At 38.9% G+C, this 18246-nt stretch overlaps 1 protein-coding gene across 1 annotated transcript; it reads left to right on the forward strand.

Annotated features, from left to right (window-relative positions):
- The first annotated feature begins 7853 nt into the window (after nt 1-7853).
- LOC101324156 (small ribosomal subunit protein eS6-like) lies at nt 7854-8510 on the forward strand. Its single transcript, XM_033865628.2, has one exon. The coding sequence runs from the start codon at nt 7860-7862 to the stop codon at nt 8508-8510; it is 651 nt and encodes a 216-aa protein (XP_033721519.1). The 5' UTR covers nt 7854-7859.
- Nucleotides 8511-18246: the final 9736 nt, after the last annotated feature.

Consider the following 18246-nt stretch of genomic DNA (forward strand, 5'->3'; position numbering starts at 1 on the left):
AAGAAAGCTGGAGTAGCTATACTCATATCAGATAAAATAGACTTTAAAATAAAGAATGTTACAAGAGACAAGGAAGGACACTACATAATGATCAAGGGATCAATTCAAGAAGAAGATATAACAATTATAAATATATATGCACCCAACATAGGAGCACCTCAATACATAAGGCAACAGCTAACAGCTATAAAAGAGGAAATGGACAGTAACACAATAATAGTGGGGGACTTGAACACCTCACTTACACCAATGGACAGAGCATCCAAAATGAAAATAAATAAGGAAACAGAAGCTTTAAATGAAACAACAGACCAGATAGATTTAACTGATATTTATAGGACATTCCATCCAAAAAAAGCAGATTACACTTTCTTCTCAAGTGTGCATGGAACATTCTACAGGATAGATCACATCTTGGGCCACAAATGAAGCCTCAGTAAATTTAAGAAAATTGAAATCATATCAAGCATCTTTTCTGACCACAACGCTATGAGATTAGAATCAATTACAGGGAAAAAAACGAAAAAAACACAAACACATGGAGGCTAAACAATACGTTACTAAATAACCAGGAGATCACTGAAGAAATCAAAGAGGAAATCAAGAAATACCTAGGGACAAATGACAATGAAAACACAATGATTCAAAGCCTATGGGTTGCAACAAAAGCAGTTCTAAGGGGGAAGATTATAGCTATACAAGCCTACCTCAAGAAAGAAAAAAAATCTCAAGTAAACAATCTAACCTTACACCTAAAGGAACTAGAGAAAGAAGAACAAACAAAACCCAAAGTTAGCAGTAGGAAAGAAATCATAAAGATCAGAGCAGAAACAAATGAAATAGAAACAAAGAAAACAATAGCAAAGATCAATAAAACTAAAAGCTGGTTCTTTGAGAAGATAAACAAAATTGATAAACCATTAGCCAGACTCATCAAGAAAAAGAGGGAGAGGACTCATATCAATAAAATTAGAAATGAAAAAGGAGAAGTTACAACAGACACCACAGAAATACAAAGCATCCTAAGAGACTACTACAAGCAACTCTATGCCAATAAAATGGACAACCTGGAAGAAATGGACAAATTCTTAGAAAGGTATAAACTTCCAAGACTGAACCAGGAAGAAACAGAAAACATGAACAGACCAATCGCAAGTAATGAAACTGAAACTGTATTAAAAAAATCTCCCAACAAACAAAAGTCCAGGACCAGATGGCTTCACAGGTGAATTGTATCAAACATTTAGAGAAGAGCTAACACCCATCCCTCTCAAACTCTTCCAAAAAATTGCACAGGAAGGAACACTCCCAAACTCATTCTACGAGGCCACCATCACCCTGATACCAAAACCAGACAAAGATACTACAAAAAATGAAAATTACAGACCAATATCACTGATGAATATAGACGTAAAAATCCTCAACAAAATACTAGCAGACAGAATCCAACAACACATTAAAAGGATCATATACCACGATCAAGTGGGATTTATCCCAGGGATGCAAGGATTCTTCAATATATGCGAATCAATCAATGTGATACAACGTATTAACAAATTGAAGAATAAAAACCATATGATCATCTCAATAGATGCAGAAAAAGTTGTTGACAAAATTCAAAACCCATTTATGATAAAAACTCTCCAGAAAGTGGGCATAGAGGGAAACTACCTCAACATAATAAAGGCCATATACGACAAACCCACAGCAAACATCATTCTCAAAGGTGAAAAACTGAAAGCATTTTCTCTAAGATCAGGAATGAGACAAGGATGACCACTCTCATCACTATTATTCAACATAGTTTTGGAAGTCCTAGCCACAGCAATGAGAGAAGAAAAAGAAATAAAAGGAATACAAATTGGAAAAAAAGAAGTAAAACTGTCACTGTTTGCAGATGACATGATACTATATACAGAGAATCCTAAAAATGCCACCAGAAAACTACTAGAGCTAATCAATGAATTTGGTAAAGTAGCAGGATACAAAATTAATGCAGAAATCTCTTGCATTCCTATACACTAATGATGAAAAATCTGAAAGAGAAATTAAGGAAACACTCCCATTTACCACTGCAACAAAAAGAATAAAATACCTAGGAATAAACCTACCTAAGGAGACAAAAGACCTGTATGCAGAAAACTATAAGACACTGATGAAAGAAATTAAAGATGATACCAACAGATGGGAAGATATACCACGTTCTTGGATTGGAAGAATCAATACTGTGGAAATGACTATACTACCCAATTCAATCTACAGATTCAATGCAATCCCTATCAACCTACCAATGGCATTTTTTATGGAACTAGAACAAATCATATTAAAATTTGTATGGAGACACAAAAGACCCCGAATAGCCAAAGCAGTCTTGAGGGAAAAAAACAGAGCAGGAGGAATCAGACTCCTTGACTTCACACTATACTACAAAGCTACAGTAATCAAGACAATATTGTACTGGCACAAACACAGAAACATAGATCAATGGAACAAGATAGAAAGCCCAGAGATAAACCCACGCACCTATGGTCAACTAATCTACGACAAAGGAAGCAAGGATATACAATGGAGAAAAGACAGTCTCTTCAATAAGTGGTGCTGGGAAAACTGGACAGCTAAATGTAAAAGCATGAAATTAGAACACTCCCTAACACCATAGAAATAAACTCAAAATGGGTTCGAGATCTAAATGTAAGACCAGACGCTACAAAACTCTTAGAGGAAAACATAGGAAGAACACTCTTTAACATAAATCACAGCAAGATCCTTTATGACCCACCTCCTAGAGAAATGGAAATAAAAACAAAAATAAACAAATGGGACCTAATGAAACTTAAAAGCTTTTGCACAGCAAAGGAAACCATAAACAAGACAAAAAGACAACCCTCAGAATAGGAGAAAATATTTGCAAATGAATCAACGGACAAAGGATTAATCTCCCAAATATATAAACAGCTCATGAAGCTCGATATTAAAGAAACAAACAACCTAATCCAAAAATGGGCAGAAGACCTAAATAGACATTTCTCCAAAGAAGACATACAGATGGCCAAGAAGCACATGAATAGCAGCTCAACATCACTAATTATTAGAGAACTGCAAATCAGAACTACAATGAGGGATCATCCCACACCGGTTAGAATGGGCATCATCAGAAAATCTACAAACAACAAATGCTGGAGACGGTGTGTCGAAAAGGGAACCCTCCTGCACTGTTGGTGGGAATGTAAATTGATACAGCCACTATGGAGAACACTATGGAGGTTCCTTTAAAAAACTAAACATAGAATTACCATATGATCCAGCAATCCCACTACTGGGCATATACCCAGAGAAAACCATAATTCAAAAAGACACATGCACCCCAATGTTCATTGCACCACTATTTACAATAGCCAGGTCATGGAAGCAACCTAAATGCCCATCGACAGATGAATGAATAAAGAAGTTGTGGTACATATATACAATGGAATATTACTCAGCCATAAAAAGGAACGAAATTGAGTCATTTGTTGAGACATGGATGGATCCAGAGACTGTCATACAGAGCGAAGTAAGTCAGAAGGAGAAAAACAAATATCGTATATTAACGCATGTATGTGGAACCTAGAAAAATGGTACAGATGAACCGATTTGCAGGGCAGATGTTGAGACACAGATGTAGAGGACAAACGTATGGACACCAAGGGGGGAAAACTGCAGTGGGGTGGGGATGCTGGTGTGCTGAATTGGGCGATTGGGATTGACATGTATACACTGATGTGTATAAAATTGAGGACTAATAAGAGCCTGCCATATAAAAAAAAGCAAAACAAAAAAAAACAACTAATACTAAAGTTTCTTTGGGTTATTTGTATGGAAATATGTTAATATAAATGTTTCAGACATTACATGAAATTTCTAAAAATCTTATGTTCTAATATAATGTTGTAAGTCATAATTCTAGTTACTACTTTAAAATGCATACCTCAGAAATAACTAAATTTCCTTGTCAATTGCATTATTATGAACTTTCATCAAATCTTTAACCAGGGTCATTTTTAAGTCTTTTATCATTTACAGACAGTTCTGGGTGTACTCTGATACTTTTGCAAATATGTTCCTATAGAAGTGTTTCATCCTCAAGTAATTCACGGAAAAGACTCTGACAAGTACAAGTTTCTGGTTACTGACTATACTGCTGAACTGAATGAATAAGCATTTTCAGAACTCTAACGGAAAACTGATGAATTCATAAAAGTGCTAACAAAAGATCAAGGTGAAAAAAAATTAATTACATGAGACTGAGTGAACTGATGAGGATGATTATAATTTTTTTGACTTTCTGTTTCAATAAAAAAAAAATCCCACAAGAACTAAGAGGCAAAAAATATACCAATCAATTTTCACTGCAAAGTAAAGGAGCTGTTTCAGTGGAGGATTACTGGACTGAATGTCAATATTATGACATAGTATGAGTGTGTTTCGTGTTTGGTAATTGCAATCATTGTTAGTTTTGTTGTAGTCATCCATTTACAATGCTTGGTGTCAGTTTAGTTATCTCTTGTACAAATAAAATACAGTGTGTGTGTGAAAAAAAAAGAAAATGTGATTGACATTAAACTTACAGGCTGTAATTTGGGTTTTTCAGGATTATTTATTGGGTGTTAGAATTTTGATTTCAAGATGAAATAATTGAGGGATGCACATTTTGTACCTGTGATTTTAAACTGATAACTAAGATAAGAGAAGTTGTTTGTATACAATATTTAAATATTTGATACTTTAATACTCTAGAAATTTAGACTTCTTACATTTATAAGCAGTGGTTAAAGAAGTGGTTAAGAAGTTGTTGCTTATTAGATTTGTAAATCTTTCTTGTTAAGTGTTTGAAATGCTTGAGGGATTTTGATGTGTTAAAATTTGTAATTGTAATTTAAAATGTCTAAGGAAATTGAATTAATCAGGTTTATAAATGGTGCCAAATGTATAGGGGAAATTAATCTGTGAAACTTACAACTCAACTGAGCATTGATCAAAGAACAAGGAAGAACTGCATGTTTTTTAACAAAAATATTAGATGTATATGTGCATTTATTAAATAGAATTTCTCTTTGAAGGTTTAAGAGCTAATTTAAATTGTAATTTTAATAAATTGAATGCAAATTAAAAAACAACCAAAACAAATCGAAAACAATTAAGAAAATGGTAATAGGAAAATACATATCGATAATTACCTTAAATGTAAATGGATTAAATGCTCCAGCCAAAAGACACAGACTGGCTGAATGGATACAAAAATGAGACCCATATATATGCTGTCTACAAGAGACCCACTTCAGATCTAGGGACACATACAGACTGAAAGTGAGGGGATGGAAAAAGGTATTCCATGCAAATGGAAATCAAAAGAAAGCTGGAGTGGCAATTCTCATATCGGACAAAATAGACTATAAAATAAAGACTATTACAAGAGATAAAGAAGGAACTACATAATGATCAAGGGATCAATTCAAGAAGAAGATATAACAATTGTAAATATATATGCACCCAACCTAGAAGCACCTCAATACATAAGGCAAATGCTAACAACCATAAAAGGGGAAATCAACAGTAACACAACAAAGGGACTTTAGTACCCCACTTTCACCAATGGACAGATCATCCAAAATGAAAATAAATAAGGAAACACAAGCTTTAGATGACACATTAAACAAGATGGACTTCACTGATATTTATAGGACATTCCATCCAAAAAAACCAGAATACACTTTCTTCTCAAGTGTTCATGGACTATTCTCCAGGATAGACCATATCCTGGGTCACAAATCAAGCCTTGGTAAATTTAAGAAAACTGAAATTGTATCAAGTATCTTTTCTGACCACACACTATGAGACTAGATATCAATTAGAGGAAAGAGAACTGTGAAAAACCAAACACATGGAAGCTAAACAATGTACTACTAAATAACCAACAGATCACTGAAGAAATCAGAAAATATCTAGAAACAAGTGACAATGAAAACACGATAACCCAAAATCTATCGGATGCAGCAAAAGCAGTTCTAAGAGGGAAGTTTATAGCAATACAACCCTACTTCAAGAAATAAGAAAAATCTCAAATAAACAACCTAAACTTACACCTAAAGCAATTAGAGAAAAAGAAGGAAAAAAACCCCCAAAGTTAGCAGAAGGAAAGAAATCATAAAGATCAGATCAGAAATAAATGAAAAAGAAATGAAGGAAACGATAGCAAAGATCAGTAAAACTAAAAGCTGGTTCTCTGAGAAGAGAAGCAAAATTGATAAACCATTAGCCAGACTCATCAAGAAAAAAAGGGAGACGACTCAAATCAACAGAATTAGAAATGAAAAAGAAGTAACAACTGACAGTGCAGAAATACAAAGGATCATGAGAGATTACTACAAGCAACTATATGCAAATAAAATGGACAGTCTGGAAGAAATGGACAAATTCTTAGAAAAGCACAACCTTCTGAGACTGAACCAGAAAGATATATATATATATATATATTTTTTTTTTTTTTTTTTTTTTTGCTGTACATGGGCCTCTCACTGTTGTGGCCTCTCCCGTTGTGGAGCACAGGCTCCCGATGTGCAGGCTCAGCAGCCATGGCTCATGGGCCCAGACGCTCAGAGGCATGTGGGATCTTCCCGGACTGCGGCACGAACCCGTGTCCCCTGCATTGGCAGGCAGACTCTCAACCACTGCACCACCAGGGAAGCCCAGGAAGAAATATAAAATATGAACAGACCAATCACAAGTAATGAAACTGAAACTGTGATTAAAAATCTTCCAACAAACAAAAGCCCAGGACCAGATGGCTTCACAGGAGAATTCTATCAAACATTTAGAGAAGAGCTAACACCTATCCTTCTCAAACTCTTCCAAAATATAGCAGAGGGGGGAACACTCCCAAACTCATTCTACGAGGCCACCATCACCCTGATACCAAAACCAGACAAAGATGTCACAAAGAGAGAAAACTACAGGCCAGTATCACTGATGAACATAGAGGCAAAGCTCCTCAACAAAATACTAGCAAACAGAATCCAATAGTACATTAAAAGAATCATACACAATGATCAAGTGGGGTTTATCCCAAGAATGCAAGGATTCGTCAATATATGCAAACCAATCAATGTAATATACCATATTAACAAATTGAAGGATAAAAACCATATGATCATCTTAATAGATGCAGAAAAAGCTTTCAACAAAATTCAACACCGATTTATGATAAAAACTCTCCAGAAAGTAGGCATAGAGGGAACCTACCTCAACATAATAAAGGCCATATATGACAAACCCACAGCCAACACCATTCTCAATGGTGAAAAACTGAAACCATTTCCTCTAAGATCAGGAACAAGACAAAGCTGCCCACTCTCACCACTGTTATTCAACATAGTTTTGTAAGTCCTAGCCACGACAATCACAGAAGAAAAAGAAATAAAAGGAATACAAATTGGAAAAGAAATAAAACTGCCACTGTTTGCAGATGACATGACACTATGATACTAGTTACTAGTTACTATGATACTATGATACTAGATGACATGACACTATGCATAGGAGATCCTAAAGATGTGGGAAACCAATCTGATACTTATTTTTCTGAAACCAATCTGATACCTGTTTTCTATCATAGCTGGAACTGGAAGCTGTATCCATTAAGTTTTTGCTCTGCTGTAGGACCCTAGGAATCTAAGTCCCTATGGGAGGAAGGGCTAGGAGGACAAGAGGAGGAAGAAGCCTCTAATGTTTAGGCTCCAAAATTCCCATACGTTGTTCCCATAAGAGCAACAATCAGGGGGTCTCTTTTTCGTGGCGCCTCGGTGGCAGTTGGCTGCTTCAGAATGAAGCTGAACATCTCTTTCCTGGCCACTGGCTGCCAGAAGCTCATTGAAGTGGACGATGAACGAAAACTTCGTACCTTTTATGAGAAGCGTATGGCCACAGAAGTTGCTGCTGATGTTCTGGGTGAAGAACGGAAGGGTTATGTGGTCCGAATCAGTGGTGGGAATGACAAACAGGGTTTCCCCATGAAGCAGGGTGTCCTGACCCATGGCCAAGTCCGCGTGCTACTGAGTAAGGGGCATTCCTGTTACAGACCAAGGAGGACTGGAGAAAGAAAGCACAAATCTGTATGGTGTTGCATTGTGGATGCCAATCTGAGCATTCTCAATTTGGTCACTGTAAAGAAAGGGGAGAAAGATATTCCTGGACTCACTGATACTACTGTGCCTCATCGCCTGGGGCCCAAAAAAGCTAGCAGAATCCACAAACTTTTCAATCTCTCTAAAGAGTGTGTTTTGAGAAAGCCCCTAAACAAAGAAGGTAAGAAACCTAGGACCAAAGCACCCAAGATTCAGCGTCTTGTTACTCCACGTGTTCTGCAACACAAACTTTGGCATATTGCTTTGAAGAAACAGCGTACTAAGAAAAATAAGGAAGAGGCTTCAGAATATGCTAACCTTTTGGCCAAGAGAATGAAGAAGGCCAAATAGAAAGGCCAGGAACAGAATGCCAAGAGACAGAGGCTGTCCTCTCTGAGAGCTTCTCCTTCTGAGTCCAGTCAAAAATGAGATATTCTAAGAGTAACAAATAAATAAGATCAGACATCACACACACACACACACACACACACACACACACACACACAAAGAGCAACAATCAGGTTCTAGAAAAAGTTTCAATTTGCATGTGAATACCACTTTAGCATAAAAAGTCAAGAAAATATTATCTATTTCAAATGGGAGGATGGTTTGTTGATGGATAATATGAAGGAGGTAGAGAGCACCTTAAGCTTACTTTGACACATGACTACTAAACACCTGTTTTTCAACAGTATTGTAGGCTGGAAGTTGAAGTGAAATTTCAATTGATTAAAGAAAATGAAGCAATGTGGTCTTTCTTGCCCATAGAGTTTGGGGAGTATGTTTCAAATTTTCTAAAGAAACTCTCATAAAGATAAATAGTCAAGTGAGTTTCTTTGCTGTGGCAATTCCCCCTCATGAGATATTTACTTCTAATCATTAGAAAATTAAAGAAAATGGAGGTAGAGAAAAGCTAACACCTATCCTTCTCAAACCTATCCTTCTCAAAAAAAAGAAGTAAAGCTGTCACTGTTAGCAAATGACATGATACTATACATAGAGAATCCTAAAGATGCTACCAGAAAACTACTAGAGCTAATCAATGAATTTGGTAAAGTAGCAGGATACAAAATTAATGCACAGAAATCTCTGGCATTCATATACATTAATGATGAAAAATCTAAAAGTGAAATCAAGAAAACACTCCCATTTACCACTGCAACAAAAAGAATAAAATATCTAGGATTAAACCTACCTAAGGAGACAAAAGACCTGCATGCAGAAAATTATAAGACACTGATGAAAGAAATTAAAGATGATACAAATAGATGGAGAGATATACCATGTTCTTGGATTGGAAGAATCAACATTGTGAAAATGACTCTACTACCCAAAGAAATCTACAGATTCAATGCAATCCCTATCAACCTACCAATGGCATTTTTCACAGAACTAGAACAAAAAATTTCACAATTTGTATGGAAACAAAAATGACCCTGAAGAGTCAAAGCAATCTTGAGGAATAAAAACGGAGCTGGAGGACTCAGGCTCCCTGACTTCAGACTATACTACAAAGCTACAGTAATCAAGACAGTATGGTACCGGCACAAACAAAGAAATATAGATCAATGGAACAGGACAGAAAGCCCAGAGATAAACCCACACACATATGGTCACCTTATGTTTGATAAAGGAGGCAGGAATGTACAGTGGAGAAAGGACAGCCTCTTCAATAAGTGGTGCTGGGAAAACTGGACAGGTACATGTAAAAATATGAGATTAGAACATTCCCTAACACCATACACAAAAATAAGCTCAAAATGGATTAAAGACCTAAATATAAGGCCAGAAACTATCAAACTCTTAGAGGAAAACATAGGCAGAACACTCTATGACATAAATCACAGCAAGATCCTTTTTGACCACCTCCTAGAGAAATGGAAATAAAAACAAAAATAAACAAATGGGACCTAATGAAGCTTAAAAGCTTTTGCACAGCAAAGGAAACCATAAACAAGACCAAAAGACAACCCTCAGAATGGGAGAAAATATTTGCAAATGAAGCAACTGACAAAGGATTCATCTCCAAAATTTACAAGCAGCTCATGCAGCTCAATAACAAAGAAACAAACAACCCAATCCAAAAATGGGCAGAAGACCTAAATAGACATTTCTCCACAGAAGACATACAGAGTGCCAACAAACACATGAAAGAATGCTCAACATCACTAATCATTAGAGAAATGCAAATCAAAACTACAATATCATCTCACACCAGTCAGAATGGCCATCATCAAAAAATCTACAAACAATAAATGCTGGAGAGGTTGTGGAGAAAAGGGAACACTCTTGAACTGCTGGTGGGAATGTGAATTGGTACAGCCATTATAGAGAACAGTATGGAGGTTCCTTAAAAAAGTACAAATAGAACTACCATATGACCCAGCAATCCCACTACTGGGCATATACCCTGAGAAAACCATAATTCAAAAAGAGTCATGTACCAAAATGTTCATCGCAGCTCTATTTACAATAGCCAGGAGATGGAAGCAACCTAAGTGTCCATCATCAGATGAATGGATAAAGAAGATGGGGCACATATATACAATGGAATATTACTCAGCCATAAAATGAAACTAAATTGAGTTGTTTGTAGTGAGGTGGATGGACCTAGAGTCTGTCATACAGAGTGAAGTAAGTCAGAAAGAGAAAGACAAATACTGTATGCTAACACATATATATGGAATCTAAGAAAAAGAAAATGTCATGAAGAACCTAGGGGTAAGACGGGAATAAAGACACAGACCTACTAGAGGATGGACTTGAGGATATGGGGAGGGGGAAGGGTAAGCTGTGACAAAATGAGAGAGTGGCATGGACATATATACACTACCAAATGTAAAATAGATAGCTAGTGGGAAGCAGTCGCATAGCACAGAGAGATCAGCTCAGTGCTTTGTGACCACCTAGAGAGGTGGGATAGGGAGGGTGGGAGGGAGATGCAAGAGGGAGGAGATATGGGGATATATGTATATGTATAGCTGATTCACTTTATTATACAGCAGAAACTAACACACCATTGTAAAGCAATTATACTCCAATAAAGATGTAAAAAAAAAAAAAAGCAGTGGAAAGCAAAGGTTAAAGTAAAAGAAAGAGATCTAACATGTAGTCAGAAAAAAAAAGAAAGAAAATAATTGAAGTATAGAAACCTAACCAAGCACTCCTGCAAACGCTGATAATCATACTAACAATAATTAGAAGAGGGGTCCTTTTCGCAATTTAAAACTGTGAACCATAAATACTGAAGGAATTTCGTTTTCTTTAGTGCACTTAGAGTAATGAAGAAGATAAAAGTGAGAAACATCTCCCCATAAGATTCATATTTATCCATCTGCAACAATTATCTTACTGATAATTAGAACAAAATATACTATGAAGTATTAGCTAAGCATACTCTTTATAATTCATAAAAGAGAATTAAAATTTTCACCTTTAAAGGAGAAAAAAAGTCTGTTTGAAGGCATTCACTCTTGATCATAAATTGTTGAGCTTTTTGAGAACTAAGAAACACACTCTGGCTCATTTCAGCAGTAAAAAGATTTTATTTTAAAAAGAATTAAACAGCTAAAGTCACTAAAGGAGGCCCACAGATGGATTGCATCCAGGAAAGATGTCTCCACCTGTACTGCAGAGCTGCTCCCATGAAGTCATCAGGGGTCCCCCCAGCTGGAGCTCCCTTCACAGCCAAGCACTGGACATTACCTGCAGACCCTCTGAGACTGCAGCTTCAACAAACTGATGTCTCTGTCTTCATCCTTGCCAGATGGATTCTGTGCAGAGCTTACCTCTAACCATCACCAGATTCCAAACAAATTCAGAACAGATACGCCTGAATTTGGTGGACCTAGATTCCATGGTTGCATTCTTACTACATAGGATGGTGGGAAAGTAAGTTTCTGGTTTCTACATTAGAAAGAACTGCATTCATAAAATGGAGTATCACCCCAAACACAAGGACAAATATCAACCCTAGCTGCTAAGCATAAGCCAATGAATAAAAGAATGGATAAGTATCTTCTTCTAGGAGTTTTATGGTTTCAGGTCTTATATTTAAGCCTTTAAGCCATTTTTAGTTTATTTTTGTATATGGTGTGAGAAAGTAGTCCAGTTTGATTCTTTCACATGTAGCTGTCAAGTTCTCCCAACACCATTTATTGAAGAGCCTGTCTTTTCCCCCATTATATATTCTTGCCTCCTGTGTCACAGATTAATTGACCATATAAGTTTCTGCACAGCGAAGGAAACTATAAACAAAATGAAAAGACAGTCTACTGAATGGAAGAAGATATCTGCAAACGATACCTCTCATAAGGGGATAGCTTCCAAAATGTACAAAGAATTCGTACAACCCAACAACATCAAAAAAACAACCCAATTGAAAAATTGGCAGAGGACCTGAATAGACATGTTCCAAAGAAGACATATAGATGGCCAACAGATGCACGAAAAGACGCTCAACATCACTAATCATGAGGGATTTGCAAATCAAAACCACAATGAGATGCCACCTCACACCTGTCAGAATGGCCATCATCAAAAAGGCAACAAGTAGTCAGTGTTGGCAAGGACGTGGAGAAAAGGGAAGCCCCGTGCACTGTTGGGGGGACTGTAAATTGGTGCAGCCACTGTGGAAAACAGTATGGAGAGCCTTCAAAAAATTAAAGATAGAACTACCATATGATCCAGCAATTTCACCTCTGGGTATTTACCTGAGGAAAACAAAAACACTTACTCAAAAAGATATATGCACCCCAATGTTCATTACAGCATTATTTACAATAGCCAAGATATGGAAACAACCTAAGTGTTCATCTATAGAAAAATGGATAAAGAAGATATGGTACAATCAATGGAATATTACTCAGCCATAAAAATAATGAAACCTTGCCATTTGCAACAATATGGATGGATATAGAGGGTATTATGCTAAGTCAGGGGTCCCCAACCCCCGGGCACGGACCGGTACCGGTCTGTGGCCTGTTAGGAACCAGGCCACACAGCAGGAGGTGAGAGGCAGGCAAGCGAGTGAAGCTTCATCCGCTGCCCCCCATCACTCCCCATCGCTTGCATCACCACCTGAACCATCGCTTGCATTACTGCCTGAAGCATTGCCCCCTCCCCACCCCACCTCCATCTGTGGAAAAACTGTCTTCCACGAAACTGGTCTCTGGTGCCAAAAAGGCCGCAACCACTGTGCTAAGTGAAATAAGTCAGACAGAGAAAGACAAATATTGCATAATCTCACTTACGTGTGGAATCTAAGAAACAAAAAACACACAAACCAAAATGAAAACAGACTTATAGATACAAAGAACAAATGGGTTGCCATAAAGGAGCGGGGTAGCAGATGTATGAAACAGGTGAAGGGGATTAAGAGGTACAACTCTCCAGTTACATCATAAATAGGTCATGGGGATGTAATATACAGCATAAGGAATGTGGTCAATAATATTGTAGTAACTTTGTATGGTGACAGATGGTTACTAGACTTATTGTGGTGATTTCATAATGCATGCAAATATCAAATCATTATGTAGTACACCCGACACTAACATAATATTGTACATCAACTATACTTCAATTAAAAAAGAATGTATAAATGAATAAGGGAAGCAAGGAGGTACATTGTAAGTTATTTAGATCAATTCCCCGATTTTACAAATTTGCAGAAATAAAGGCACATAGGCTGGAAGTGACTTGCCCCAAAATCTACTCCTTTTTACTCTAGGCAAGGCCCTTTTCAACTCACAGAGATGACAAACTCCTTGGGCACCCCTTTCTTCCACTTCCACCAAAGACACATTTAATCAACTATAATATTCATTCTTGTTGAACCCAGATTTGGCCTCACAATCTTTCTCAACACAGCCCACTGGGCAGCCGCAACCACAATTGGCACAAGAAATGAGAACTATTTGCCGTGCCTGTACTGCATCAGGCTGACATTTACTCAGCAAATTCTTAAATGAATTAATGAACAGAACAAGGTCTAGTATAATTAATGCCTTGGAGTCCACAAAAGATCTTTTAGGTTGTTAGATGGTCTCTTTGAGAATTAATGTTTATTATGCCCAGTTGTCTCTATTTTGGTTCCTGGCACCAGTTCACAATTTGTTTACAACAGTTAATAAACACCAGGCTTCAACTTGTTGTCTTGCCAACAATAGCACCAATCTCCCCGTTCATTCAGATGAAGATTTTTCTCTTTTTGCTATTGTCAAGTGTCAAAGTGGGTGGGATTATGGCTTGGGAGGTGTGTCTGTCTGGCACGGGAGGCAATCTCTGCAAAGATGCAGCTGGGCTCCAGTTATTTCCCTTTGGAAGTGGGATGATGGCAAACCATTTCCCTAGCTGCTGTCACTACTGAAATCCAGTATGTTTCACTACACCGTGTTAATGTGTATCTAATCCAAAGATGAAATAAGCCTGGTTTTCTGTGTAGATAATTCAGTGAGTATAACGAAATTTGTGTAAAGTGGTCCCAGGTTTTGTTTTGTTTTTTTAAGTTAAACTTTAGGATACAAATGGCAGAAACTTCAACCCAAACTGGCTTAGGAAAACATAAGGAACTTTATTGTCTCATTGACAAAAACACTGAGGAGTGGATTTAGTTCCAGGGCCACAAACAAGGTCACCTCTGGACTTTACCATCTTTGGTGTTGGGCCTTGTCTTCAGGTTTCACTAAATAGCTACTGGAAGCTCCAAATTCATAGGCTCCCAGGCTCAAATCCAGTGGAACAAACAGCACTGCTTGGTAGCTTCTCCACAAATACTGTTATTCCCTCCAGTGGGGACAACTTGGTTTATGAGACCATTTCAGAACCAATTACTATGGCTTGGGTGATTCAGTGTGCTTATTGGCCTAGATCACGTTTCAACCTGGATTTGAGGTTGGAACCAACACTGTTACACCTGGAAACAGTGAATGTCCACAACAAGGGCATATTCAGACACCGCCCAGCAGGGAAGAGAGTACACACTTGAAGGGAGAATTGAAGAAAGTTTAATGAAGGGACCCACACATGAGGTGCGGGCAGTGGTATGGAAACCAACAAGGGATGGAGAAGCTCTCAGGGCTGGGAATAGTGGGAAACCAGTACCACTTTTAGGGCTGAAGGGCAAGGAGAAGAGCCGATACTGCACCTGGGTGAGAGGTGTAGCCATAGGTATGAACTACCAGTCAGAGCTGTGGCCACAGGAAGAGGAACGCAGCCGTTGCCAAAGCACAGTCCGGAAGACAGGAAGTAGAGAGACTAAATTCCTCCACCTCTCTCCCCTCCCAACTTCTGATCTCTTGCCAGTGCCTCCCATTGGCCAAATCTAATCAGAAGCCAGAGGGCAAGAAGTCTGGGTGACAGAGTCTGCAGAAGTCAGCCTCTTGGGATAGAGAGCATGTGGAAAGGGCTATAGATTAGATCTGGAGAGGCACCGGAGAGTAACCAGCACACTGTTTCTCTAAACTAGGGGTTAGCAAACTATAACCCATGGGCCAAATCTGGCCCACCGCCTGTTTCTATAAATAAAGTTTTACTGGAATACTTTCAACAGGCAAACCTTTGTTTACTTATTGTCTATGGCTGCCTTTGTGCCATAGCAGCAGAGTTGACCAGCTGGCCGTTCACAGAATAAATTCACTGACCCCTGGCCTAGGCCAACACATCCACTGTTTCTGACACTTGTAAGATACTCAAACAAGTTTTTTTAAATTAAAAATAAATGAATGACTGAAAGCACTGGTGACAGCCATAATATGAGTGACCCTGATCTTCAACCCCATGAGACAATTGAGACTACAAGCCCCCCAAGCCACTTCCCCTTCTTCCAGAATTCCCTGTGTGGCTTCCTGCCTTCCCCTGTGGCTACTGCTATACTCCAACTGCCCCTGCACCTCTTGATCTCTGCTGTTACCTCATCCCCACAGGTCAAATGATCTGGTCATTTTCCTTTGCTGCTGTATCACTGTTAGCCCTGCCAAAGTCCTGGAATTTAGAAGAGGGTGTGCTCCTAAGATATTATCGTGCTTTTTAGACTTCCAAATGGGAGCCTACTCTTTCCATTTTTATATCCCTTCTTTAGGGTAACTTGGGACAAGAAGCTCAGAGGCCAAGGGCTCATTGCACAGCCCCATCAGTATCATATTCAAAAACTCTCTTCCCTGAGCCATCAACCAGGGCACCAGTGCCGATGAAGGCACTTGGATTCTTTCCTCTCCCAGGAGGAGTTCCTCACTAACCCAGGGCACGACTCACTCTGTTTTTGTTAATGAGTATTAATCTTAGCATTGCAGCTCCCCATTCCCACTCATTCATTCATTCATTTATCATTCAACAGGATGTCTCCCAGAAGCCCACTAATCGTTATAACTTTAATATACACCTAACAGTCATCTCTACTGCCCCATAGTTTTTGAGATGGGATGCAGCTTAGCTCCTACTTTGCGACCTGACTGTGACCCTTGCCCTACATTTTGTTTAAAGTTGTATAAAAACAGCCAGTCTACATGAGCAATGACAGCAAAGACTGAACATCTATGGGCAACATGGCACCATGACCAATCAACTGAAGCCCAAATTAATCCAGCACACTTAATGCTGTTGTGTTAGTCAGGGCTCTCCAGAGAAATGGAACCAATGGGAGATACATATCCCATATATCCTATAGTCAACTCCTTGTACTAAATGTCATGACACGTAACGTATACAAACGTAAAGAAATATATGTCTATGTATATACATATATAAAATATCATATGATTAATACATACGTCACAAGTATATATGATATTTTATAAGGAACTGGCTGAGAAGGAGGCCGAGAAGTACCACCATCTGCCATCCGCAGGCTGGAGAACTGGGGACGCTGGTGGTGCAGCTGGAATGCTGAGAGCTGGTGAGCCAGGAGCGCTGAGGGCAGAAGATCCACGTCCCGCTCAGAAGTCAGGCAGAGGGAGGCAATCCTCCCTTCCTCCATCTTTTGTTCTATTCAGGCCCTCAATGGATTGCCTAATGCGCACACACAGGGGACAGCAATCCACTTTATTCATTCCACTGATTCAAATGCTAATCTCTTCTGGAAACACCCTCACAGTCACACCCTGAAATAACCTTTAACCAAATGCCTGGGTACCCCTCGATTCAGCAAATGGACATGTAAAATGCACTATCACAGATGTGCATAGTCATCCTTACTGTGCTATATGGCAACCAGGCAGGGATGGTACATAAATGCTGTAATTGCTAGTTTTTACCCAACCCTAACAGGGATTAGCAGGAGAGAGGAAAAGGGAAACTAGAAGCAGCTAAAAAAGTGCTCTGAGTTGTCTTCAGGGACTCTTGATGCTATTTACAGATGGGAGGTAGGTGAGGGTGCCTGGAGAGATAAGAACAGAATAAGATGGGAAAGAAGACAGGTATAAGAGAGGCAGGGGGAGCTGGGAGCTGGGGTTCCGCATCACCAATGTCGTCCACATTGCCTCTGGCCTAGGGCTGGGGAACGAACTCTCCAGAACTGGAGGGGTAGATATGGGACAGTGAAAGGAAGGGGCAAGGCTCCCCTGAAGGTTCTTAGGAGGGAGGCAGCCGACTGACAGTGCACTGGAGGCAGCTTTGGCAAAACACGTGCCTGAGCACAGTTTAGTAATAAGTCTCCTGCTACTGCCTAACAGTCTCTCAAAATCTTGGGAATTGGAGCTCAGTACCTAGTCATCAGCAGAAGCCCCTGCTCGCTGATTTTATCCAAATGAAGAGCCCTATTTCAATTCCCCAACTGAAATCGATCAAACTTGTGGCTGGATAATGAAAAGAGAAAGCAGCCTGGCCCTTCCACCAGCTGAGGGCAGGAGGAGATGTCTGTGACCCTGCAAAGAGGCCTCATCCAACCACACAGGCACCCCCATCTCAGACTTCCAGCTCCAAAACTTTCTGAAGCTCAGCAAAGAGGGGAAACTCATTGAGACAGTCTGTAAAACAGCCCCACTAGGATCCAGGTCTTCTCTTTGTTAACAAGTGAGGAAACGCAAACATAGGAAAATGTGCTTTTGTGGTTTCCACAAGGTCCTACAGTGCCTTTGGCCAGAACTGTAAC

Source organism: Tursiops truncatus, chromosome 11, assembly GCF_011762595.2.
Source record: "Tursiops truncatus isolate mTurTru1 chromosome 11, mTurTru1.mat.Y, whole genome shotgun sequence".
Classification (NCBI taxonomy): Eukaryota; Metazoa; Chordata; class Mammalia; order Artiodactyla; family Delphinidae; genus Tursiops; species Tursiops truncatus.

What these genes read in the sequence shown, in the direction of transcription:
- LOC101324156 (XM_033865628.2), top strand. Translation starts at nt 7,860, where the DNA reads ATGAAGCTGAACATCTCTTTCCTGGCCACTGGCTGCCAGAAGCTCATT.